This window comes from Podarcis melisellensis, assembly GCF_964234715.1.
Source record: "Podarcis melisellensis genome assembly, chromosome: 14".
Taxonomy (NCBI): domain Eukaryota; kingdom Metazoa; phylum Chordata; class Lepidosauria; order Squamata; family Lacertidae; genus Podarcis; species Podarcis melisellensis.
The window spans coordinates 12,150,481-12,177,527 of record NC_138546.1 but is presented as its reverse complement, the minus strand read 5'-3'; the positions used below and the strand labels follow the sequence as shown (position 1 = coordinate 12,177,527).

Genomic DNA, 27,047 nt, shown 5'->3' with positions numbered 1-27,047 from the left:
TAAATATTATGTAGGCTAAATTGGGCTTTTATTTGTGGAAATACAGTGTTTTTGATCTGCTGGTGGGAGGGAAATGTGTTTCATATATTCTCATCTCCTGGGATTTGAGATTCCTTATGGCTTGATTCCACATTTACTCATTAGGCGAAATCCATTTTTTCTGCTTGCCACAATCTATCAAACAGACATTTTGGGAAAGGAGTGGTATTTGTTTGTTAGGTTGGACTTGGTCCCCCTGTTAACTCTATGCTGGTTCAAATCAGCAGCACCCATTTGCCAATGCACCTGCGGCACACACACACACACACACACACACACACACACACACCTTCCATCTTCACAATTCTATGATTCCATGAAAAGTAAAACACATAAACAACAAATTCAGGAAACTCCTCCCAAGACCTGGGCAAATAGATAAAGGCTATGAAAAGAAAGTATTTATTCAAATATATTTTGAATACTGGTGTTGTTTTGCATGAAAAAGAATAGGAAGAGGTTTGTATCAACTTTATTAATTTAATCTGCACATTTTAAGTGTCAGCACATGTATACTTAGTGCTCCTCATCGGGTCAGCAACAAGTCTAGGGTCTTTGGGTTTATGAAGGAGGAAAACTGGTCATTGATGGGAGCTATTATGTATATGTTTTGTGCAGACGTATAGCTGAAGAAGTGAATAATGCGAAATAGATAAGTACCGGTAATCTGTATTATATAACAGAGAAGCAAATTTCGTACAATAGTAAGTTCCTGTGAAAGAGCTTTATCAGTGGGGAAGGAAGTTTTTTAACACGAAAAGCTCCAGTAAAAATATCAAGATACAATTTAGCTGGAGCAATGTTATTGTAGTAATTGATAAGATATTGCCTGCCTGGGTTGTTTTCCTTTTTTTGCTGGGCAAAGAGGTAGGCTTTTCAGCTGGCGCTGATAACTCCTTTATTTTAAATTGGTGCCAAGATTTCAATATGATAGAATTCACCTTTGCACAATAATGTTCCCTGTACGTAGAAAGCCATTATGTCAGGAAGGAGACCAGGTGGCTGTGTTTTCTCATTAGAAGTGTGGACTGCCTTATACGGAGTCACACTACTGGCCCATCTACAGGAGCATCTAAACCTCTGGCTAGCAGCAGCAGCAGCAGCAGCTGTCCATGGTCCTGGGCACTTGCTCCCCAAGATCATTTTTTTTTAGCTGGAGACATCTGTAATTGAACTTCCCTGGTTAATAGCTCATAAAATATAGCTATCTCACCTGCCCACACATACTTGGGTTTCCTTTCCTAATAGCCTGGAGATTGCTATCATCGGATTACTTTCTTTTATCTTCTACTTGCTTTATTACATTTGTATAAGTTCTTTGGGCAATTTCCATTAAAAGAAACCCCCACCCAAATACAATTTGTGATAAAACCACCAAAACAAAGCAAATCAATCTATTAAAACCATAACATTCAAATTAATATGTATTTTAATTAATTGATTGTGATTATATGTAAACTGTGTTACTTTTACTGTTGTTAGCCGCTCTGAGACCGGCTGGGGAGGGCGGGATATAAATAAAACATTATTATTATTATTATTATTATTATTAAAATTCCAGATGAAGCAAGCAATCAGTTAAACATTAAAAAGTAACAATCCAAAATTGTTGTTGTTCATTCGTCATATAAATACTTCAGTGGTCCTCTTAGTAACCCTGTCCTAAATCTTCATTTCTTTCTGAAAGTCTAGGTGAAAAGATATGTATTTATTCACCTTTGCTGAAGAGGCCATATGCATCTCCTGCAGGACAAAATTCCATAGGCTGGGCTGGGGGGTGCGGTTGTACTCAGGAGACCCTATCCTGTCCTGTCCTATAACTTGTGTTGATAAGTAGCATTGGCAGTTAAATAAATGGAAGAACCTATAGAAGGGCTTCTGGAGAAGATTCGAAATACCTGGGCAGGTGTGTCTGGGAGAAAGCAACGCTACTTTGCAACTAAGGTAGCACAGCACCACATCGATCCAAATGCATCTTCCAACTCAGCAATTCTGCGATTCTCTCTCACCCACTTGTGTTAATCTTAAATTGAAAACAAACCACTTTGGGAAAGGGCGCAGTGCAGTCTTGATATTCAGATGTTGTTGCTGCACGCAACCTTCATCAGGCTTCCCGGAACCAATTCTATTTTCAAGTGAGTCCTTAAATACATATATATAGCTCCTCAATACGCTTGGCAAACATTAATTTTAAAAGCAAAGGAGGATCAGAGACAAATCTAATTAACCTGCAGCCTCAAGAACAAACACAGCTGTTTAGCAAACATGAGCTGCCTGCTGCTGCAGTATTTATGGTGGATGGAGATTGCGTTGCTCCTTCTGATGCGGAGAGATGATTGGGGTCCTCAAAGGTAACTCTGCACTGCAGATAAGCCTGGAAGTGGTTTTGACTTGCCAGAGTTGAGCATCATTTAACTTGGGCCTCCTTGAGGCATTTGGGGGCAGTTGCTTGGGGTGGGGAAGGCCGGAGGTTCTTGTTGAAGTTGCAGTGTGCCATGAAAATGTTTAGAGCAGGGGGCGCCAGCTAGGAGTCAGCGGGTGCCATGATGCTTGGGAAAGCTTCTTTTCTTAAAAAGTAAGTCTCTAGCTGTCCTAGAAAGAAAGTTATGGGGTGAATTGTGCCGGTGCCTTCAAAGCAATTTCTGTGAGAGTGTATTGCAGCCACCTTGTATATTTTTCCAGGTACTGAGGAATGCTCCCTGTTGCTATTAGACAGCATCCATCTCTCTCTCTCTCTCTCTCTCTCTCTCTCTCTCTCTCTCTCTCTCTCTCTCTCTGTGTGTGTGTGTAAGCTAAACAAGCTGTAGCTTAGGGCCCCACTCTCTTGGGGGCTGCAAAAACATTTAAAGAAAAAAAAACTGGATGTACATTTCGAAAATATAAGATAAAACCTACATACAGCAACAGTATTTTGTGTTGTGTTGGCTCCTATAATGTAATTAGATCCATAAATTACCACATAGCATATATCCAACACAAAGAACAGTGACAATTTGTTGTTGACAAAGGACAGCTGGACATGTAAAGGGCCCCATTACCTTCAGTAGCTTAGGGCCTCATCAAACCTAAATCCGGGCCTGGTGTGTGAAGTCAATAAAGTGTGGTCTCCACAATCAGGACCAGCAGGGCAAAGCTCACTTCCCATGGTCACACCCATCAATTGTTTTGCAGCTAATTTTTGACTGGCACCCGCAGCATGCTCTCCAAAATTGAAATGTGCCCATTGGGCCAAAAAGGTTGGTGACCCCTGGGCTTGAGAACGGAAACGCAGGCACTTGGAACCAGATCACTCGAGTGCTATAACCAAGAATTTCGTGGGTCCTGGGAAATCATGTGGTTCTGGGAAGCAATAGCAGCTTTGCGTCGAAGCATCTTCCCGGTTAGTCATAGGTGAGCATTTGTTACCTGACGCATGGGTCAGCATTAATACACAACTTGCTCTGGCTCATGATGGCAGAGCATGAATTTCCCCAACAGTAGAAAAAGGGAAACATGCAAAAAGCTGGTCCTAAAAGGTCTACATGTTTCCGAGCACAATTCAAAGTGCTGGTGCTGTCCTTTAAAACCATAAATGGCTCCAGCCCTTTGTACCTGAAGGAGTGTCTGGAACCCACATCGTTCAGTCCGGACACTGAGGTCCAGCTCTGGAAACACACCTTGGTAAAACCCTTTCAAAAACCATCAGCACTTACTAGACTTCCTCCAAACTCCAACCCTCCACAGACCTCAAAGGTTGGTGCAAAGGCTCGTGGGATTGCAATGGAAAAGGCTCATGGGATTTCTTGAAGCTGTTTTCACACTGTTTGAGGGCCACTTTGGGGTTTGATTTATTTTGTGGCAGTGCGTATGTACGTGGTCGCCCATGACTCGAACACACGCACACGGGGAGTTGCCTGTAAAACATTTTAAAGCCCCCTTTTGTTTGTACAGTTCTTTGGATTTGAATCATCGCTGCTCTTGAGAAACTGGATAATTCTTATCTGCTGGTGTTAGCCACTTAGATTAAGAAGTGACATCACGTTGTGACCCATGCCCACTGTTTTTTAAATGTTGTGCTCCAGAGGTCTTGAGAAAATCCTCCCCCTTCAAAACGTTAATTAAAAACGAGGAGTCGCTTTGGAGCAGTGTGTTCTTTGTAGAGGAGGGCTGCCTGACCCCCACCACACCACACCAGTAGTCTCCAAACAAGAAAATCCATATTTATTTCCTCCTGCGTCAGATGTACTCTCTTTCTCTCTTTGATATAATTAATTGTTTCTCAAGCTCTTGGGAATTCCCATGTTGCGGAGATGAATGGCTTGAGTGTATCATAATCCAGAAGATCCTCTTTGGGGGTCACACGGAAGGTGGCGAGGGCTGGAGGATGGGATCTGTTTTGCTTATTCCCAGAACGGAGTTGAGAGGCTCCCTTGTTCTGCTTCCATGATGTCAAGCTTATATAAAAGGCCCCCTTTTGGGGTTGACACTGAAAAAGACCTCCATTTCTCACCCGTGCTTTATTGACAAGATGGTGAGATCATCGCGCCTTCCCTAATAAGCCCCCTCTGACTGCAAGTTTATCCAGTTAGTGGAGAGGTCACTGTGTAGGATGCAAGGACAGCAGAGGCCAAGAGACTGACGAGAGCATCGGGAAGTCAAATGCACTGCCTGTCTTGAGCCAGGGACATGGTGCCATTTTGCTAGCCTCTCCTCCCTTGGCTGGTTGCTGGAGAATGCTGCCAAATGAGCAGGATCAACTGCCCTAGAAAGCTGGATTGTATTGCTCCAGTATCACAATATTCATCTCAGATGGTACATGCATGGTGAATGAGCCAGGTCATGCAGCTGGAACTAGTGGAGGGGGAAGAATAGTTCTTTGCATTCCTTATTTAATGCCCCATTTGTGAATGCTTTAAAATTATTATTATTATTATTATTATTATTATTATTATTGCTGTCATGGTGGCTCCATGTTGATTTCACGCCGTTCCGCTGGTGGTGATGTCCTGATTGGCCTTTTCTGTGTAGCAGTCAAAATCGCAGCTGTCCATTCCATACCTTGCTCTGTTCCAGTCCTTTCCCAATGTTAGCATCCAACAATTATTTTTTTTAAGAGCAACTGTACCCTGCTTTTCACAAGACACCCACTGCCTACAGGCTTACAGACTTCAGAAGAAGAAAAAGGAAAGCATGGCACGCAAGGGAAGAGGGACAGGGAGGGAAGAGGAACATGAAAATAAAACTTGGGCGTCGCTTTCTAAACAGTTGGCAGACTTTCAGGGGCAGATGGGGCCTGATGGGGCTGGGCTCCCAGCAAAGCTGGTAAAATGAGCCCTGCTTCCTGTCTCTCCCACTGAGGCAGTCTGATGCTCTCACAGCACATCCGATAGAGTGAGTGGTAATAATTAAACATTTCTTTTTTAATCAACTATTCTTAATGTTCATCATCAGGAAGCGCAATTAGCTTTAGCCAAATCGTATCTTGATTTCCTGGTTCCTTATATAGTCTGCCTGGTTGACTGCCTGTTCTGGAGTGTTACCTTTTCTGGAGTATTAATCTGGTTTCATGCCGTTGCATTTTTTAAAAAGAAATATTTTAAAGGATTTTAGCCTAATCCTAAAAAGTCAGCCATGTTGATTCCCACCTTGACTTCCCATATTTCAGAATAATTCCAATGTCATGGAATTCTACTCAACATTGATCCAGAGGAGAACTCCAGTGTATAGTTAGCAGAATGAAAACTTAAACACGTTGCAGGATTCCCCCAAAATGGACCAGAGGCAATTGTGTTTCATCCAGCAGAGCCTTACTGCTACTGAAGGCAAATGGTCACAAATCCCATACAGTCAGGATTGGCACTGTCCATAAGAAATCCAGTTGCAGCAGACTTAACTTACAATAAGTAAGTTTGAGCATGTCTCTGAACAAAAAAAGAGATTTGGTTACACACCAGCAACATTCAGTTTGCTTCCTGGACTTCTGCCACACCAAAGAATCGCCAAACTGAAACATCTAAATCATGTACTATCAATCTGCATCTTTACTCATACATTCTGGCAATCTTCCCCTTCCCTCCCGTATTCATACGGAGTCCAGTAGCCTTTAAATGTTAACTTCTACTGAATTAACTGCATGGTGTAGCCGTTGCTGTGCCTTGTGTGAAGTGCTGTAGTATTGAACCCATCTTGGCATTAGGCTGCTGGTGACTAAACAAATGAATGCCTTCCATTTACCAAATTGCCCTTTTGTAATTTGATCTCCACATATCTTCTCTGTCCACCCGGACAGCCTTTCTCCCTTGTCATGTAGTTAAGAAGATGCTGTCTTCTGTTCGGCGTTTCCAGTAGGATGGATGAATGTTGTAAATCCACTTTGCCTTCCAAAAAGCCCCATCCATTAATTCCTTTCCCCCTGAAGCATAATCCAGCTATCGCTTCTTGAGCCACTTTGTGCAAACATTCTTGGTCTCTCAGCTGTCACTTTTCTGTCCTGCTGGCTTTTGTGTTGTCTATTTAAACCCCAACAGAATGCCAGACCTGTATCCCAGCGCTCTAGCCTGACCCTTGCGGCCCTTTGGGGATATGGACCACTTCCATCGGCCGCCATTCCATCGCACTGTTGCTAATCCACTTGAGAGCTGCAGCAAATAAATGTCCTTTGAGAAACGTGACTCCCGTTCCAAAAGGCATTCCATCATGTGGGAGCTCTTCAAGAATTTTTTTCTTTTTTCTTTTTAATGACTAGTGAAAAGTTTATGCAGAAAGTTCTCCCCGCAATTAATTTTTACATTATTAAACAAGATCTGCCAATATATAACATGGATTCTTTTTGACGGATTTGAAATATTTTTTAAAATCTATCTAAAGATAAAGAGAAAAGGTTTTGTGCAGGGAATAATAATAGGGGATCAGCAGCATTTTAAATTTACCAGGTGCATTTTGAACCTGGCTATTGGTCGCAGGTGGCACTGTGGGTTAAACCACAGAGCCTAGGGCTTGCTGATCAGAAGGTTGGCGGTTCGAATCCCCACAACGGGGTGAGCTCCCGTTGCTCGGTCCCTGCTCCTGCCAACCTAGCAGTTCGAAAGCACGTCAAAGTGCAAGTGGATAAATAGGTACCGTTTCGGCGGGAAGATAAACGGCGTTTTCGTGTGCTGCTCTGGTTCGCCAGAAGTGGCTTAGTCATGCTGGCCACATGACCCGGAAGCTGTACGCCGGCTCCCTCAGCCAGTAAAGCGAGATGAGCACCGCAACCCCAGAGGTGGTCACGACTGGACCTAATGGTCAGGGGTCCCTTTACCTTTTATTGGTCGCTTGTGACCAAAGGAATATGCCCAGGTCCCAGGATGGCGTCTCACGTCTCCACCATCTGGTGTGTGCCTGGGGATCCGTGGATCTTGACTGTTTTTATGCATTAGCAATGAACCCTGTAGAAATGTATCCATGATTTTTTTTTTATCTCCGCAACCAGAACGAATTTCAGGAACCAAAAAGTCATATTGAAAAACACAACTTTCAAGCTGCTTGGCCCCCAAATGGCTACTGGGTGTTTTGTTTTGGCGACTGTAACGCCAATTGAAGGAGCCATTTGGCCACCTAGCTTATATATCTGACTTATATATACTTATATATACACCTACATATCGTCTCATAAACATCTCAGCAAACCCAGTTTTGGATTTCCTACAAATCAGCACGCTCTCCAGACCTTATTTAGCCAAGCCCAATACTACAAACAGCACACAGAGAAATCAAAGAGGCTGGTTTGATGGGCAATGCAAGGATGCAGAGAGAGATCTGCTAAGGGCTTTTAGAATCTATCGGGGAAAACCTTCTGAAATCAACAAGGAAAACATGGGAAGGAGCAGAGCAGCATACAAGAAAATTCTTGAGAACAAAAAGGCAAGCTTTGTGAGAAGCCAATGGCAAGAACTAGGATGGGCAGTGGCCAAGCAAAGAGAGGACAAGTTTTGGCTTTTGGTGTCTTGGAGCATGAAAGAATCGAGATAAACACTAGATGCCACCATATTGGCACAATGTTGGGTGGTTTACTATGCTGATTTTTTTGGAGGACAGGGCAATCATTCGATGCTGAGGTGACCATCGATCAGCCACCTGAAGTGGAATACCTGAAAGCCGAGCATGTCTATGTAGCTCAATGTCAGAGTATTTGCTTTGCACGCAGAAGTTCCCCAGGTTCAACCCCTGTCATCTCCAGGTGGGGCTGGGAGAGATACTGTGCATGAAATCCTGGAAAGCTGCTGCCAGCCAGTGTAGACAGTACTGAGCTAGGTGGAACAATGGACTGACTACATGTAAGACATGGGGACGCGGGTGGCGCTGTGGGTTAAACCACAGAGCCTAGGACTTGCCGATCAGAAGGCCGGCGGTTCGAATCCCCGCAATGGGGTGAGCTCCCGTTGTTTGGTCCCAGCTCCTGCCAACCTAGCAGTTCGAAAGCACGCCAAAGTGCAAGTAGATAAATAGGCACCGCTCCGGCGGGAAGGTAAACGGTGTTTCCATGCTGTTAGTCATGCTGGCCACATGACCCGGAAGCTGTACCCCGGCTCCCTAAGCCAATAAAGTGAGACCCCAGAGTTGGCCGCAACTGGACCTAATGGTCAGGGGTTTGTTTGTTTGCTTTTAAAATAATTTTTATTAAAGGTTTTCTTAGTTTACAAAAGCACATGCATTTCCTCTTTTTTCAGGTTGTGTTTTCTACAGATCAGTTACATTTGTTGTGAGACATTACTTGGGTCAAACATTTATAGAGTTGACTGTACCTGCTAATTGACTCAGTACTATCGTTACGGAATCCCCAAAACACTTCGTTATCATACGTGTATAGTATGCTTAGCTTGAGGAGTATGTGTGCTCTTGGTTTATACTTTATCTGCACTGGAGGGGAATTTTATTTTTTTTTGATTACAGTTTATTTCTGACACATGTAATTTCCCCCATTGCTGATTCATTCCAACGTCTGAAATAAGTGCAGCCAATATGAAAGTTGTTCCATTATTGCTGGCATTCTTGTCTGTATCTTTGATTACAAAGGTCTTAATCTGTGTTTTGTTGTTGTGAATGCGACCAGCTTAGTCATCCTTTGATGCCGGGTGACTCAGATTTGCCATACGTTTTCCTTCAAACTTTGCACTTGGTTAGAATTTAGACCATGCCAGAGGAGGCTCGGAGCGTATTGCTTCAACCCATGGGTGACCTTTCGAGCAAAGCATTCTTACGAGTCGTAGCCTGCTGTAAATCTATCTTGGAAAACAGTCAGCCTTGGAAAATGTTGCAAATGCGAACGTTTCAGACATGACGTCTGTGGACAAAAAAACGGTGGCCAGTGCTAACCCTAGAAAGATCTTCACCTCCCAAAGCATCTGTGATAACTTCTAATTATTTATCTTATTTATCTGTGATAAATTGTGTCATTTCACTGTATACAAGTTGTACAAGTGACAATAAAGTATTTCAACTTGCTTGAACCTCTAAGAAATAAATTTTGGGAGCTTTCCCCCCTGTCCTTCAGATGCCTTGACATGGTAATTCTTACGTACTAATGAAAAAAAACATTTTGGGTACTATGAATTAATTCCATAGAGATTTTGGATTAGTGGAAATATCATGCTTGGGTACAGGAAGTAGAAGGGCTCAGCAGGGCTCATGCCTTGCATGTAGAACAGGGATATGGGATTTATGGCTTTCCAGATGCTGTTGGGCTTCAACACCAATTAGACTCAGCCACCATTACCAATAGTTGGAGAGCACCAAATGATTTCTGGTAGCCAGGCTGGAAAAGACTTCACCTGAGATCTTGGACATCTGGTGCCGGGCAATGCAGACAGTACCGAGGGGTGGTGGCTAGATGGAAAACTGGGCTATAGGAAGCTGGACTCATCATGTGCTCTCAAAGCAATAATGCAATGTGCTTCTCAGCTTGGATGAATAGCATGTTTCAGCTGTTGAGCATGTGTGCAGCTGTATACTTCGTTAGACCCTGCTTCCCTGGGTGCTCTGACAACTCTCTTCTTACAGGACAGTCCTGTTTTTTGTTCCTTGGAAGAGTTTTTTGCCATGTCAGTGCAAAAAATATAAACAGAAAATATAGACTATGCAGGAGATAAATCACTTCCACTACCTGCTTATTTACCTGTTGCTCGCTTTAAAATATGGAACAAATGAACTTCAAAAAGCTGCTGATTGTAAGGTTGCACAGTCAATCCATGTTACCGAAGTCTCTTGACAGCCAAAGGACTAGATTTGGGTTGACATTGTCCTCGGTCCCCTCAGTCCCTGGGGCAAAATGAGAGTGCCTGAAAGACCTACGAATTGTCTTGTGTCTTTGTCTGATTGCAAATCTTGATGGCTACGATGGATGGCAGCGTGCCTCTGAGTAGCAGTCTCTGGGGAACAACAACAGAGGAGTCCTGCCCTTGGGCTTCCCAGAGGTATCTGATTATCCACTGTGGGAAACAGGATGTTGGACTAGATAAACCTTTGGTCTGATCTAGCAGGACTCTTGTTCTTATTTTTAGTGCCTTGTAGTCCACAGATGCCAGGAATTAGCTTGATAGGCTCATAACTCACCCTGGGACTTGGTTGTCTTCCATTCTCCACATACACCCCTTCTCCAAGTTCAGTTGGGAATGGACTTCCTGGATATGCCAGATTGGTTGATCTGTGAGTCTTGTCTTTTGGGTACGAGGTTTGGGCGAGATGGCCTTTAAGATCCTTCCAGCTCTTGTGGGGAAGCCCTGTTAACATGACGGGCTCTATTTTTGTCCTTTCATAAAATGTTCTTTGCTGGTTTCTCTTCGCCCCACTTCTTTGGGTGCTGCTGGATACTCTGAGGCCACAGTGAGGCTTTGCAGGCAAAAGCAATGCCTCTCTGTGCCATTGGCTTGCCTGCTCTGATGTCACAGCAAGCCTATGATTAGATAGTTCAGTGCTGGTGCCAGTGTGGTGTAGTGGTTAGGAGCGGTAGATTAGTAATCTGGTGAACCGGGTTCACGTCTCCAGTCCTCCACATGCAGCTGCTGGGTGACCTTGGGCCAGTCACACTTCTTTGAAGTCTCTTAGCCTCACTCACCTCACAGAGTGTTTGTTGTGGGGGAGGAAGGGAAAGGAGAATGTTAGCCGCTTTGAGACTCCTTCGGGTAGTGATAAAGCGGGATATCAAATCCAAACTATTCTTCTTCTTCTGCTGCTGCTGCTAAGTGGAGAGAATTTCAATCCAGAGGCGTAGAGGCAACATTTTTTAAATTAACCCCCTCTCTGCCAGTTATCAGAGGGTTGCAGGACTACAGGGAGACACACACTGGCCTCTGCTATCAGCCAGGGTGCCAAGACTGCACCCCAGAGCAAAATATCATGGGAAAGGGGAGACCAACGTGGCCATGAAGGAGCAGCTGTGCTAATGTTGGCTCTCCTCTCCCCCCACCCCTATTCCTTTTTCATTGCCTCTGTTTAGTGATCCTGTGGGCTGTCTTGTCTTTTAATACCACAGTACTTAAAAAATAAAAATAAATCAGGTGCTTTATCAGTGTTAAATATTAATAGTTGTGGTAGTAGCTGCAGTCGGTGATGACAATGTAATAATAATAGCTGCCCGAGACAGAGATCTTTCAAACCGAAACAGGGGTTTGGGAGACTTTTGTTGACGTTTTGCTGCTTTGTAATATGGGCTGGCAGAAATGATCAAAGGGGGTTTGCATACCAGCAGGGCTTTTGTTGGCAAAGGAAGAGGAACAAGCCAGAGGGGAAGGGCTCTCGAGCTCTAATAGCAAGAGGAGGAGCCCTTGCCTGCGTGAGAGCAATAGACTCCGGCTTCCCTCCTGCCAAGGGAGTAGGTGAAATTCTTCTCGAAAAGAAAGGCAGCATCTTTCATCAGCCGGAAGTTATCCAAGATAGTTGGACAAGCATTTATAATATGAGTGGCTCCTGGCCAAATACTACTCAGACCTGGGTTCCCAGCATAGCATGACTTCCCTTGTGGGCTTGCTTGTTTTAAAATGTCCTGCTTTTGCATCTGGGGGTATTTTGGCAGGCGTGTTTTATACTTGAGTGTGTATTTTATACTTTTTTTTTTGGAAACAAACGAAGAAGGCACCACCGGTCCTTATAACAGAAGATCCCAAAATGTAGACTCGCTTGAAACTTGGTAGATGGGAAGCCAACAGTATTTTATTCTTAGCTCTTGGAAAGACAGCAGAAATGTAAACCACTGAGGCCCAGAGAATAAGACCTTTAGCAATCCTTTCTTTCTTTCTTTTTACCTTAAGCAATAAAATAGGAATGTAAATACCGTTGGGTGTTTACGGTCTGATTACTGTGAATGAGACTATTGCCATGGTTTCATCTGAACTGTTCAATGCTCTGAGACCCTTCAGGATGAAAGGTGGTCTAAATGTGCAAAATAAATCAATGAATGAGTAAACTAAAGTGACTCTGGATTGGAGTCTGGGATGTTAGGGAAGGAAACACCCACTCCTTAAATATTATTCAATATTTGTGGATGTTTCCTGACTGCGGAGCCATCTTGAGGCCTTTTGCTGCCTGAGAGAAAGGCCCCATCTGCACTATGCATTAAAAGCACTGTAGTGCCACTTTAAAGAGCAATGGTTTCCCCCAAAGAATCCTGGGAAATGGAGTTTGTTAAGGATGCTGAGAGTTGCTAGGATACCCCTATTCCCCTCAAAATTTTCAGAGCTGTGTAACAATTAACTCCTCTTCCCATGGAATTCTGGGAACTGTACCTCTGTGAGGGAAACAGGGGGTCTCTTAGCAACTCTCAGACCCTTAACGAACTCCATTTCCCAAGATTCTTCGTGGGAAGCCGTGTCTGCTAAAAGTGGTATCATAGTGTTTTGATAGTGTAGATGGGGCCAGAGATGGGCACCTCCAATTCCATGTACAGTGGTACCTTGGTTTTCAAACTTAATCCGTTCCAGAAGTCCGTTCTAAAACCAAGGCGCACTTTCCCATAGAAAGTAATGCAAAATGGATTAATCTGGTGCAGACTTTTAAAAACAAACCCTAAAACAGCAATTTAACATGAATTTTACTACCTAACGAGACTATTGATCCATAAAATGAAAGCAATAAACAATGTACTGCAGTCACACAATCATTCAATCAATCAGTAGCTGAACTGGGTTCCACACAGTCACAAAAACAAAAAGAGTCGCAAAAACATAAACACAAAATAAATAGCAAAAACAGACCTCAGCATAACACTCAAAACGGAAGTGTGGCACTCAAATCAGAAGCGTAACACTCAAAACGGAGCATGTTCAGCTTCTGAAAAGGGTTTGCAAACTGGAACACTTACTTCTGGGTTTGCAGTGTTTGGGTTCCAAGTTGTTTGAGTACCAAGGTGCTGGAGAACCAAGGTATCACTGTACAGAAGTTAACTGGCCTGGAAATCAAACCTTACTTTATGCCTGGCTACAGGGCAGGAGCCTCCACTGTACCTGAGGACACTAAACTAGGGCACAGGGTGCAGGATAGGCCCCACATGGCACAAAACGCAGCATCCCAACCCATCACCTCTCTTTGCTGCCCCAAATGCTGTAGCCAACCCCCCCCCTCTTCCTGATGATGATGCTAGGCCTGTTTGAATGGACAGATCACCTGTAGGAATGGCACAGGCAGGCAGATTTAGATTTGAGGAACAGCAGGTCAGAAGGTTTCCAGCTGGAGTTGCTGACGAGAGATGCCCAGTAACCTCTTGGGGCCCTTATACTCCTTGCAGTAGGAAAGTCTGTCTGTCTGTACTCATGCTTGGCTTGTATATATTTGTAAAGAAAGCAGCTATTAGAAAGACTCCGTAAGCTTTTGACCCCTTTTCAAAGGAAGCAAAACCCATTCGGCAGCACTACACCTCAAACTTCTCCCCGCTCGGAAGTAACAATGCTTTTCTGCTGCAGAACGGGATACACAAAAACACCCACAAGCCTCAGTCCAGCTGCGTACACACCCTGTCAGAAAATCGGCCGCAGTGCCAATTTGGCAGGGAGAGCCGAGTGACGATGAGGCCCAAATCCGGTTCCTGAACAGCTCCCCTGTACCGTTGCCAATTTTATTTATTAAATTTACATCCGGCCTGCCTTCTATAATTTGAGCCCAAGGCAGTATTTGTAGGGTTCCCAGGTGGTCGCTTTAGCAGGCAACGACAGCATCCGGATTTCCTTCGCTTCAGGAAGGTTGCTGAGCCATGTGCCTTGAAGCCAGGTGTGGGCAGATGTCAGACGTGCAAGATCTTCATGGGTTTGCGCTAGAACACCCAAGGCTCACCAGCAGGAGCCAGCGGCAAAACAGTGGTTCAAGGAGCCAGACCCAACATGCTGGCTTATGGGGCAGAGCCAGTTGCCTCTCCCAATCCTGGGTTTCAGGCACAGAACTTGCTTGGCAGTGCAAATCTACATCTGAGATGCTGCAGAACAGAGATTCTAACAGCCCAATATTTTTCTTGGTATGTGTGTGGAGAGGTCTTTTCGTTGCCGATAATTGTTTCAAAATTAGCAGCCAGAAATCCTTGGTGGTCTTCTACAAACCCTCTAGCAAACCAATATACCCTGATTCGCATTTGGCTTGTCTCTGCTTTTTAAAACCATACCCTGGAAGCTCTGCATTAGCTCTCAACTCGAGCAGAGGAGTCACTGCCGGTGAAGTTTGTGCTATTCATCATCCAGCTAAAAGGATGCCTCTCTAGGGCACTTGCTTCTGTGTGTGTGTACATGCAAATGACCCACCTCTCCTAGCAGGATTGGGATGGTCTTGCATAACCGGACGCTTAAAACTTTGTTCTTTGCTGACCTAATGCATTAACAAGCCTTTAACGCCCGTATGTTTCTAATGCAGGTGGCAAAAGTGGAATATGTTAGAAAAAAGCCAAAATTAAAAGAAGTCTTGGTGAAGCTAGAAGAGCATATGGAATGCACCTGTACGTCGTCAAATTCTAATTCAGATTTTCGAGAAGAAGAAACGGGTATGTTGACATTCGGGTGGGGATGGGCTTTAATTTAAGCTGGAACGTCTGGGTACAATGTGGCTCTTGAAGTTCTCTGGGGAGCGGGGAGGGGTCTCAAGCACTTAAAACCAGGAGAGGAGAACAGGTGGTGTTGAGAAGTTCCAATCACAGCATTTGGAACTGTGCTTTACTCGTTTACTTAAATATTCTTATATCACTCCTTTCTGATAAAACGTTCAAGGCGGCTTGCAGCGCAGTATTGGAATACAATACAATACAATACAATAAAACACTAATTCGGCGATAAAAAGCAGCAATAGGTGGCAGATTTTGGGTTGTGGCCAATTAAATCTTACTTAGAGTAGACCCACTGAAATCAGTGGATTTAAATTCATCTCGATTGGCCGCTGTGTGTGTGTTACTTAGCTGGCTACAACGGCGTAACTTAAAACCGAGGATTCACATGCTAGGAGAGCTAAAATTACCATCTGGGCAGACCAAATGCCTAAGCTCTTCGTAAAGTGACGAAAGGCCTTCAGAGAGGGAGTGTGGCGAGTCTCCTTAGTTAACTTTGAAGTCCTCCCCTTCCTCTAGGCAACTCAGCCAGGTGTAGTGGCCAGGAATCCATGCCTTGTCCTGGCTTTATATCAGGAGGGTGCAGTCAGTCAGATTTGCATTGTTTATAGCTAATGGCCGCTACAATATAATTCACAAAACACCCAGAGGAAGGTAACACGCAAATGTTCAGAAATGTGGGTTGTTGGGGTTTTTTTGTTTTTGCTTTTTTACCTTGTCGAGATCCTTTTATCAATTAAACAAATTAAAAATCCCCTTGGCAGCCAGTGTGATTCCTCACTGCCAGCCCATGCAAAGCTACCCTATTACAGGTAACAAACTTGTTGACATCGGCCAACGACCATCTAATTTTTAAATAGCTCCCTTGTAGAATTTTTAATATTTATTTTTTTAAGGGAAGGGATCGATCACTAGGCGAGTTGTATAAAGGGCAAAGCAGAGTACTGTCATACCTCGGAAGTCGTACACCTTGAGAGACAAACGTTTTGGCTACCAAACGCCACAAACCCGGAAGTGGTTGTTCCGGTTTGTGAACGTTGTTTGGAACCCGAACGTCCGACAGGGCTTCTGATTGGCTGCAGGAGCCGTGCCTTGGTTTCCGAACATTTTGGAAGTCGAATGGACTTCCGGAACGGAGTCCGTTCGACTTCTGAGGTATGACTATATAGTATAAGCAGAGGTGAAAGGGCAACAGACAGATTACGAAAGAAATCTCTAAAAATCAAGTACTGTTTTAGATTTGGCTCACACTTGTTGCTGCTGTTTTGCTGGCAAATTTGAGTAATGGTAAGGATTAATGGGAAAGGGCCGTTTGTTCAGTCATGGAGTCTTTTCATTCCATTCCCGGCATCTCCAGGCAGTTTTGAGAATCGCTCCCTGCCAGATAACATGAAGAGCATCTACCTGTCAATGTAGACAACTATTGAACTAAACAGACCCAGTGGCCTGACTCATACAATTTAAGACAGCTTCCAGTGTTCCTTTGGCTGTTCAGTTATCATTCTGAACACTCTTAGAGAGGAGGGAGTGGGGCTGTGTGGTACTTTCCCTACTCTCAGGTGCAATATATGCATAGAGCTTGAAAGAACCTGTACCCCAAGATACCCAGTTGCGGGTACAGAGCCTGTACCCCAGGGTTAACCAATGTTGTGTCCAGTTATGGTGCCTTCCCCCCACCAGAGATGCTGATTGGGGCTGATGGAGTGTACAGGTTCGTACATAAATGGTATGGGGGCAAGAGATACGAGTGGTCTTGATCCCACTCTTCTTTTTACATCAGTTTCATGTGATATCTGAATGGTCCTGTCCCAAATGCAATGCAATTTCTGCACTCGGCAGGTAATACCTTGGAGAGGTAAAACTAAACACCTTAACCAGGTGGAACAAATTACTGTTCTTTTATTTTTTTTGGAGAAGGAATAATGGAAACGGTTGAATTTTTTAAAATCAATAAATGCATTTCCTTTGGGTGTTTGCTTCTTCTTCTTTTTACGCCATCCCTGCCCTTGTGTCAACAGGAAGGCCTGGGGGGAAAGGTAAAAAACGGAAAAGAAAAAAGTTAAAACCCTCATAAAAAAATACTGCCGCTGACCAGGTAGGACCTGTCTGCTGAAACTACCCTTAATACCACAAGCAACTGAAAATATAATCAGCTATTCTCACTCTCCCACCTAATCACTGTTGAAAAATCTTTACACGTGGAGCAGCCAAGAAATCAGAAATGATTGGCTCAGATAATTCTTTTCACGAGTTTCTTTCCCCTTGACAGCTATGCTTGTTGCTGCAAGCACCTCACATCCTTTCTTTCCTTTCCTTTCCATAATTTAATTTTGGAGGGATTAATATGAAACTCTTGCAATCTGCAGCTCCCTGCTATTTTTGAATTGCCGTTGATTTCCAAGGGTGGTTCAGGTGTTCTGTGATAATACTGAAATGCTATTGAACAAGGATCCTTAATTGCTTGATATTTGTTGCATTTATATAACACCCTTCTCTCCAAGGAGCTCGAGGGGGTGGGGACACAGTTCTCCCTCTCCTCACTTAAACCCCACAACAACCCTGTGAGGTAGGTTAGGCTGAGAGGCAACAAATGGCCCGAGGTCACCCTTCGTGGCCAAGAGGGGATTTGAACCCTGGTCTCCAAGGTTTAAGTCTGGCACTCTAATCACTACACCACACTGGCCCTCAAACATTCTGGCCCTCAAACACACACCATCAATAAAATACGGCCTGCCACTTCTATTCCTATTTCCAACAGGCTTGCACCAGATTTGAACGTGGCCCTAGTCTTCAGGGATATATTAGGAACCGAGGGTGTAGAGTTTTGCTGTAAGAAGATCTACATCACCAGGCATGCCCCACACAAGAAATCTCCATTAGCGTAGTCGAGATGAAGGCAAAAGTTCCTCGGTGTTGCACTGAAAAAGCTGAATTATTTAACGCACTGCGCAAATTATATGTGTAAAGGAACCGAATGTATTCTATGTCAACTGGATAGTCTTTATGAACTACTGGGGGGGGGATTGCTAAGGATAGTACTCTGGTCTGCTGCAAGTCCTGTCTTCCAGGTGAGCCCAGAATTTGTGGGAACTGTATTATATAAGCAAAGGTTTGGGCAGGTTAAATCTAAGCATGCGACACAGTCAAAAGAGAACAACAGCGAGTAGTTTCTTGGCTGGATTTAGGAACCCTGCACATTTTGTGTTTTTATCCTGTATTTTTATGTTTTGAATAGCCCTGAGATCCTCGGATGAAGGGCAGTATATAAACTTGATGATGATGATGATGATGATCATCATCATCATCATCATCATGCAGAAGGGGCATGGGCACCACTTTTCTGTGACCATTGGACAGCTCAGTTGGTTAGAGTGTGGTGCTGATAGTGACAAGGTTATGGGACTCTGTGATTCTACATAAATATGATTCATCTCACGGCACTGCCAAGATGTTGAAAGGTTCAGCTCCATTTCTGATGGAGCCAATCCCATGGGTCCTTCCCATATCCATTCAGGGAATGGAGTGTGGAAAACTCCTGTGGTGCTAGCATTTTAATGCCTATTTTTTTTAAAAGCAAGGGTGGTAAGCTGCCTCCTCCTGCCCCTTGCTCCCCCCATTTTGCCTCCATCTCGCACCATCCCTGACCCTTGGCCATTCTGGCTTGCAATTGGAGACTGACCATCTCCGTAAGGCCGCAAGTTAGCAACCCCTGAATTAAAGTGTGAGAAAGCCACTCCCAGTACCCCTGTTATGTCATATAAAAGCCACGTAAGTAACTTTTTAGTCAGGAATGAGGAGGGGGTTCCCCCCCCCAAATGATCTTAAGAAGGAAGTTCAATCTTCTAACCGTACAATTGCCTTGTGCTCCCCATCCCTTTTCTCTTTTGCAGATGTCAGGTGAAAATAAGCTAGAAAACATTTCTCTCTGGGACATGGATGTACATTGTTTGTTACATTCCTGAACCTACTGTGTATGGTGCTTTAATGACTGTATACTTCATTCATTCTCCTACGTTGGGGGGGAAATTGTCTTAAAGAAAGAGAGAGAAAGAGAGAGAGAGACTTCACAAGAAGAAAGAGACAATGTACATTTGTTTAATACGACATCAAAGCAAGTATTGTAGCACTCTATGAAACAATACGAAGTTTCCCTGTCCAAAACAACAACAACAACCCAAGAAGACAAAATGGCATTGGTAGAGGAAAACCAAAAGTACCCTGGCAACACAATAAAAGACAATGCTAAATTAAGTGAAGAACAGATTTCCTCTGAGAAGAGCAGTCAATGGTGCTTTCTTTTCTGTTTGTTTCTGTCAAGAAATGTGCCTGCATTCTTGATGAAGATGGATGGACACTGATGGAGTTTAGGCACACATACAAAAAAAAGAGAAAAAAAAGAGCAGGAATGTATCAAATGCCACAGCAGACACTTAATAGAAGCAGTGCGATTTTGCTTGACGGTATTTTAACGTCTATACAAAAACAAAAAAAATCCTTCTGGGGCGCCTTAAGTGGATGTTTTGGTTTATTTTGTTTTTGTTTTTTGTTTTTTACACCATAAAGTTATTATTAAGCTTTCTTTTTACTCTTTGCCTAGCTTTTTATTATCCTTTTTTGGACTACATTTACCAATAACCCATATAGAAGACTGCTGTAGCGATGGCGAAACGGGACACACAGACAAGTATGGAATTTCTCCTAGTGGGATGCAAACTAATGAGATGTATTAAAATAAAAATGGTATACCTATGCATAATTTTCTAAATGTTTCTTGGTTTATGTCCCGTTTCCTCTCTCCTCCCCGCCCCCACCCCCCAACCTCCTCCATTCCCGCACACGTTATTTAAAACAGTGGCTTTTCAAAAGTGTTGCCAGGGTTTGTTTGCTTTTTGTCGGCGAAAAGGATTGTAATGATGGAAGGTTTGGTCCTGCTGATCTTCCTCTGCCATGTACAGCCACAGAGAAGAGATCAGGTGGAGGTGGGGTGGATTCTTGAATGCATTTTCGTTAACATGAGGCAACGGCAAGGCCCAATAGTATTGGCCCTTGTGTGTGTCAAAGGATGCCCGAGAATATACAGTCATACCTCGGGTTACAGACGCTTCGGGTTACGCGATTTCAGGTTGTGCACAGCGCCCAACCTGGAAGTACCAGAACGGGTTACTTCCGGGTTTCGGCGCATGCTCAGAAGCACCAAATCGCGACCCACACGTGCGCAGATGTGGTGCTGCGGGTTGCGGACGTGCTTCCCACATGGATCACGTTTGCAACCCAAGCGTCCGCTGTACCCAGAATCCTCAGCAACATGCAAGAATTTTGTGGCTGATGCCCAGAGTTCCCTCAACAAGACAGGTCAACAGACCTTCCTGAGGGGAAGCAGTTTGAAAGTCACTGTGTGTTTGTTTGTTTTTAGAGACAAAAAACCCAGCACCACAACTCCCTGATGTGCATAAGCAACCTTTGGCTATATGCGAGCAGTTTGTTTGTTTGTGTGTGTGTGTGTGTGTTTGGGGTGGGGGGAAGACACCAGTTGCTGATCAGTGATGTTGTAGCAATTGCCATGCCTCTCCATAGACAAATCCCTCTTACTATTTCACATGTTTAATCTATGTGAGATGTACAAACTCTTCTTGTTATCCGTATTGTATGATGTCACTGTGGCACGGGGGTGACCCTGCCGAAAAGCCTAAATTTCTTTATTTTTGGTATTAAAAAAAAAGTTATGCTTTAAGTGTATTCAACAAAATAAGTGGTTTATTTTGTAAAGGTGAAGTTTGTATTTTTTAAAATCTAAAATTAATGGATTTATATACCCGAGAAAGCCTGCTATGTTTTCTTGAAGAAGGAAAAAAGAGCACAAGGGTGGGGGGTCAGGGAATGCATATTGTGGGTGTGTTTTTCTAGCCGCCATTAATAGTCCATATAATTTTAAATACTCTTTTCATTGTAGCAGGGTAAATGAAAAGACTTAGGCCTCTCCCCTTGCAGCATCCACCCCCAAGCTGGGATCTCCTCTGGACCTTGTGGGACTTCAACTCCCATCAGCCACAACCAGCATTGCCTATAGTCAAGGATGATGGGAGTTGTAGTCCAACAACATCTGGAGGGCACCAGACTCTGGGTGGTGGTGCTGTCCTGTATGCTCAAAGGACAACATTTTATGTTCCAACCTTCTCTAAATAATTCCATAGGCACAGTGCAATTCCTGAGGGCACTTCAAGCTTGTAAAATCTAATTTATCTCCCCGCTCTGAACCCCAAAGTCCACCAAGTGAAAAACTGTGTTTTAGAAGAGTGAGCATACACTTACAATCAAGCCGTGGTTAAGTGTACACCCAGGGTTTTGCTTTTGGTACCAGATCTGAGCTTTTAGTATAAGAATAAAAAAACCAATTCCTGGTCTCCCCCTGCTCCCCCACGAGGTTTCTTCTTTCCATCATCCTGCTTCTGGGAAAAACGACAACAACTCAGGGTCAGAAATCTACTCCAAATCCCCCAGAGATCCACCGATAATCTGATCTACTCTCTACCCACCCTTGCCGTAGGACACAGGCAGTAACTGCTGCCATTCTAGGGCTTATGCCCATGTACTCATTTCTGTGAAATGCACAGAGTTCCTTCCTGCCTTGATGGGAACAGGATTGGCCCATGTCTAAGTACTTCCAGAACTGGACCACCTTCAATGTTGCCTCAGACCACCTGATTTGACCCTTTGAGAATATAGGACTATGCAAGCTGTTTTATGGTAGCCCAGTTGGCCAACTTGCCTACTAAGTTCCCTTTCATGCCTTAGCTTACGGTACAGCATCTTCTCTTCCCCAGGCTGTTCAAGTTCAAGTGTTTGTTGTCAGGTCAGGCTAAGTCTAAGTGCTGCTTACACTGACTCGGTGAGGACCCAGAGGTTCCTTTCACACATTTTGAATTTTTATCAAAGGAGTAATCCTACACACTGGTCCTCACCTTGTCTTCCTAGGCTGTGAACCATCAGTTTGGATCAGACTGTTGGCTGTGGAAGAGCAAACAGCTCAATGTCCACGTAGATCATTCCTTCCAAGCACTGGTCATGGGGACCCTCAATACATAAGGGACTCCTGGTTATGGATTTGGGCACTGTGAGATGTGTCCGAATTTAAACTGAAAGCACATTGTATTCATACTTCCCCTGTTACGTTTCCAGGCAACTAGGGTTTCATGCACATTCAACCCAAAATGCAAATTCTGGACTAGGATTACCCAAACCCCACATCAGGACAGACCACATTCTGAAATGGGAGTAAAACCTTCTTGCTTCTTTTAGAAAACATATTCTTGTTTGGCATCATTTTTAGTCTGTTCCTGCTGAATGTGGAGGAACAGCATTTGCTATGCCAAGCACTTAGAACACAAGAAGATCTTGCTTAACTTGTCTGTTTTTTGGGTTGTCTCCCTTCTCGTAAGAATTGCAAACTTGCTTCGAAGAAGAGTTGAGGTTTTTTCATTTTGGCAGCATGTGTGTCAAGACTTCCAAGCTCTGCAGCTTCACACTTGCAGAATACGCATGGCCTTACATAGGAGCACTTGGGAGTACATAAAGTGTGGCAAGTGGACTACATAAATTGACGATGTGGCAAGTGGTCCACAATGAATCTGGATAACAAGGAGCCTGGGAGAAGTACAGTTCTCCCCAAAATGATTATTTCCCTCCCTCCCGTGCCCCACTTTTTTTTTTGTTATACCGATCGTGTAAAATAAAACTGGAATTATTTACAAAACAAGTTTCCAAAGAAATAGCCTTTTCCTCACATCTCATAGGTACGGACCACGAGGTACGGCGAAGATAATGTCACTGTCTTTAATCTGTGCATTCAAATGTGGATATGCTTTCGTGTGTGCAGTGTTGACTGATCTGTCTCATTTTCAGAAGTAAAAACTACATCTAAGAAAAGGGAAAGGAAGGACATTTCTCATTGATGTCAATAAGGGTGATTTGCTCTTGATTTCATTGTAGCCAGAATCTGCTTATGGTTCCTGCTTATGTTTTCCGGCACTTATTTGTTTTTCCTCCTTTTGCTCCATCCCTCTTGTGCATGAATGAATGAAAAATGAATGAAAAAAATGGGAGAGGTATTCCTGGCTTTGGGGTGTTCAGACTTTAAAGCCACAGTCCTGTTGGCTGAAAAGCATCTTCCCCAGTGGTGTGGATAGGAAGAATTGTACTTTAAAGTGTCTGTGCTTGTCTACCACTGAGTGTAACAGTCTCACAATGTTATGCACATGAATGTATGTGTCTACTGAAAAAAGAAATGTATAAAGTGTAATTTATATATTTATGTCTGAGTGGGGTGTGGCAGTGATATTGCTTCAATCTTGATTCCCTTTCACCCCTCCCATCTAAAAAAGAAAATACAGTGGTACCTCGGTTTTCAAACAAAGTCAAACATTTCAGTTTTCAAATGCCGAAAACCCGGAAGTAAATGCTTGTTTTCGAACGTGCCTCAGAAGTCAAACAGCTTCCGCTGAGTGTTTCTCCATTAAATTTGCAGGCCACCCTTTGTGCCTCGGTTTTCAAATGTTTCAGAAGTCAAACAGTCTTCCAGAATGGATTACCTTCGAAAATCGAGGTGCCACTATATTTTAATAGATTTCATATACTGGTGACAATTGTAGATTTCACTGGTTTGAAAAGATTCCGTTGCCGCTTGTGGACTTGCAGATTTCTGAGATTGTCCATGATTCCGTTGCATTATGTGGGCAAGATAGAAACCGAACCGGAAAGGAAGACACCTTCCTTTTAACTAGTCAGAGTGAATATTGCTGGTGTTTGTCAGCACTGTTGATTTCTGGGAAAACCAGTGCTAACTGGACCAACCCACACACCTTCATTTGGGGGAGATAAACTGTGTGGTAACAGTACTCAACAGCAGATAGCAGAAGTATCTGGAATTCCTGTCGGAGTTCAGTAGGATATATTCCAGTGGAAGAAGTTCCCAAAATGTGTCCCCAGCCACTGAGAGCTGTGGATGCTAGCGGATTTGCAGCACAATCCCATACATGTCTACTCAAAAGTAAATCCCATTGAGTTCAGTAGGACTTACCCCTAGGAAAGTGGATGTAGGACTGCAGCCTTATGCAGAAGGAGATCCCCCTTCCAAGCACACACAAGCAAGTGGAGACATGCATTTTATCAGCACTAGTCCAAATTTTTTGCCTTCAAAGGATGGGAAATTGAAGACTGGATGAAGAGCTTTTCAGTAATTATGCGTCTGAGACTTGCAGCCTGAAGGCAATTTCAGTACCACCATATCTTAAAGAGAAGCCTAAAGCCCTCTGGAGCGCTTGGAAGTCCACAGCAAAGCTTCCAGCAGGTTCCTTTCAAGTCAATCGCTGGTTTGCCGATAAGCAAAGCAACTTTCTCAACCCAGAAATATTGCAGGCTGGTCATCCATGGAGCTTACTCAAACCATCATTGTGTGGCGGCCCCTAATGTGGCCCCTTGACATTGAGGGCAATTGTTGTGCCTGGGCAACATCCCAGAATGGCCTAATTTGTCCTTTTGAGGCCACCATCCAAAGAAAAAGACACGTTGAAGCCTTTTGGCATTCCTGTCTAGTTGCATACTATGGTGTGTATACAGAGTTGCATTAAATCTGTTGTTCTGTTAGGTTTTGTTTTGTGTTCTAGATATTTGGGGCCATTCAGCAGCAGCACCCTCCGCTGTAGTTTGAAGTGACCCAGTCCATTCTACCGTGACATCCCACTGCCTGTGTGGAGCCAACCAAAGTCCAGGGGCTTGGGGTGTGCATCAGTGGTTGTACTCCAGAGTGCTTTATATTAGAAGGAAACTTAGCGACAGCTGTGGCTTCTAACCCTGCAGCACCAGCTGGAAAAAGCACAAATTTGATGCACCTCTTCAAAAACTGTGAAAGCCTTTGGGCGCCTCTGTGAAGAGAGGCTGGCTTGGAGATGGGGACTGCTCAGATTTGGAGGCAGAACGTCAGTGAATCCCAGCTATTTGTGGGAAGTCAACAGAGAAAGGATATTGCCTTCATGCCTCAAACTTGCGAGCTTCCTGGAGGCAACCGGTTGGGCCATTGCAGGGCATAGCATGCTAGACTTCATGTCTTTCTCCTCCCCTGATCCTGCGAGCTTTCCTCTTTTCCTCTGATTCTGCAAATCACCTGACACTGATTATTATTATTCTCTTTATGAATCACTACCTGTAGGGCTTCTAGAAGTGATGCATTTACAGCGGTACCTTGGTTCTCAATCCATTCCGGAAGTCAGTTCCAAAACCAAGGTGCGCTTTCCCATAGAAAGTAATGCAAAATGGATTGATCCGTTCCAGACTTTAAAAAACAGCCCCTAAAACAGCAATTTAACATGAATTTTTACTATCTAACAAGACCATTGATCCATAAAATGAAAGTAATAAACAATGTACTGCAGTCACACAATCAATCAGTAGCTGAACTGGGTTCCACACAGTTACAAAATCAAAACAAAAAAATAGCCACAAAAACAAAAATGCAAAATAGCAAAGACAGACAGACCTCAGCGAAACACTCAAATTGGAAGTGTGGCGCTCAAAACGGAAGCGTAACACTCAAAGCGGAGCATGTTCGGCTTCTGAAAAAAGTTCGCAAACCGGATCACTTCTGGGTTTGCAGTGTTTGGGTTCCAAGTTGTTTGAGTTCCAAGGCATTTGAGAACCAAGGTACCACTGTGTTGGATTTATTAGTTGCCCCCTCCCTTTTACCAAATGTATCTCAAATAGACTTACAAAACAGTACAAAATTTTAAACCAGTTTAAAGCTAAAAGAGAAAATTAACCATACCTACAAAAGGCAGGTCTAACACATCCCTCTTCTTCAAAGAGGCCACAAATATTGAAATACTCTGAAACCTGTTAAAAAGAAACATTTTTTGCCTGGTGCCTAAATGTAGAAATATATGCAATGGACTTAGCACATATAAAAACAGGTATCTTAACAGATATTAAAAATAATTTTGCATAGATTGAAACAATAAACTGTTCTAAGCAGCCACAAGAACATGCACAAAACCTTCACATATCCACCACGGAAACCAACTGGTATCTCAACATTCCTATGAATCATCCTGATGGTCTTGATGAAAATCCAGAGTTTGGCCCATTTCTCATAACAAATAAATAGCGCTGGGGAGAAACAAGTCTGTTATGCTATCGCCAGATAGTCATTTCCTGCACATCAAAATATCCAGTCTCCCATGACTCCCATGGCAGTGGAGTATGCAGAGGCAGCACCGATTCAGCAGATTCAGACTCACGCGTCTCATGGGAATTGCCAGCAATTCATCAGAGACAGTATTGAACACACACACAGACACACACACACACAGAGAGAGACACACCCCCGAGCAATTCTTCATTGCCTCCTGTCAACTTCATGCTTGAGAAACAGAATGCAAAGAAAGCGGTGATATTTGGATTGGCAAGAAATTAATCTTTGCGTGGTTCATCCAAACGGGTGTCCCTTGCAAAGAGCCCATCACTGGGCGCATTATGCCATCCTTCCTCAAACTGATGCATACCTTGGTCTACATAACTGTTTTGGTTTTTTGTATTGTAGGATGATGTGATGTATTGACATACATTGTTTATTCTATTCCGTGTTGTCAATCCATCGTGGGCCCAATTAAGGCATATGAAGCAGCAAGGTCAAATTATACATAATACAATCCCAGCAAAAAACCACTGAACGCTTCTAAGACAGAGTCTCATAGGCCACAGTCACAACACACATTGAAAACACTATGATACCACTGTATATAGACTGCCTTCTCTTTGAAGGTGTTGTCTGTTAGAAGGGATGTAAAGACATAAGAAAAAGCCAGCTGGATCAGGCCCATGGCCACCCAGATGATTGTGCAACCCCCCCCCCAAAGAATTCTGGGAGCTGTAGTTTGTTAAGGGCACTGAGAAGTTGTTAGGAGACCCCCATTCCCTTCCCAGAGCTACAGTT

The 27,047-nt window shown here is 43.7% G+C and overlaps 1 protein-coding gene across 3 annotated transcripts in view; it reads left to right on the top strand.

Moving 5' to 3' along the window:
- The window catches only part of PDGFA (platelet derived growth factor subunit A), a 62,931-nt gene extending 43,108 nt beyond the window's left edge, over positions 1-19,823 (top strand). For 2 of the 3 annotated variants that reach the window (XM_081889369.1, XM_081889367.1), the window contains exons 5-7: positions 14,884-15,010; positions 17,086-17,162; positions 18,958-19,823. In XM_081889369.1, coding sequence (XP_081745495.1) covers positions 14,884-15,010; positions 17,086-17,141 — 183 coding nt within the window. In that variant the 3' untranslated portion in view covers positions 17,142-17,162; positions 18,958-19,823. The remainder of the gene's footprint in view (positions 1-14,883; positions 15,011-17,085; positions 17,163-18,957) is intronic. The other variant, XM_081889368.1, reaches the window with a different exon arrangement.
- Positions 19,824-27,047: the final 7,224 nt, after the last annotated feature.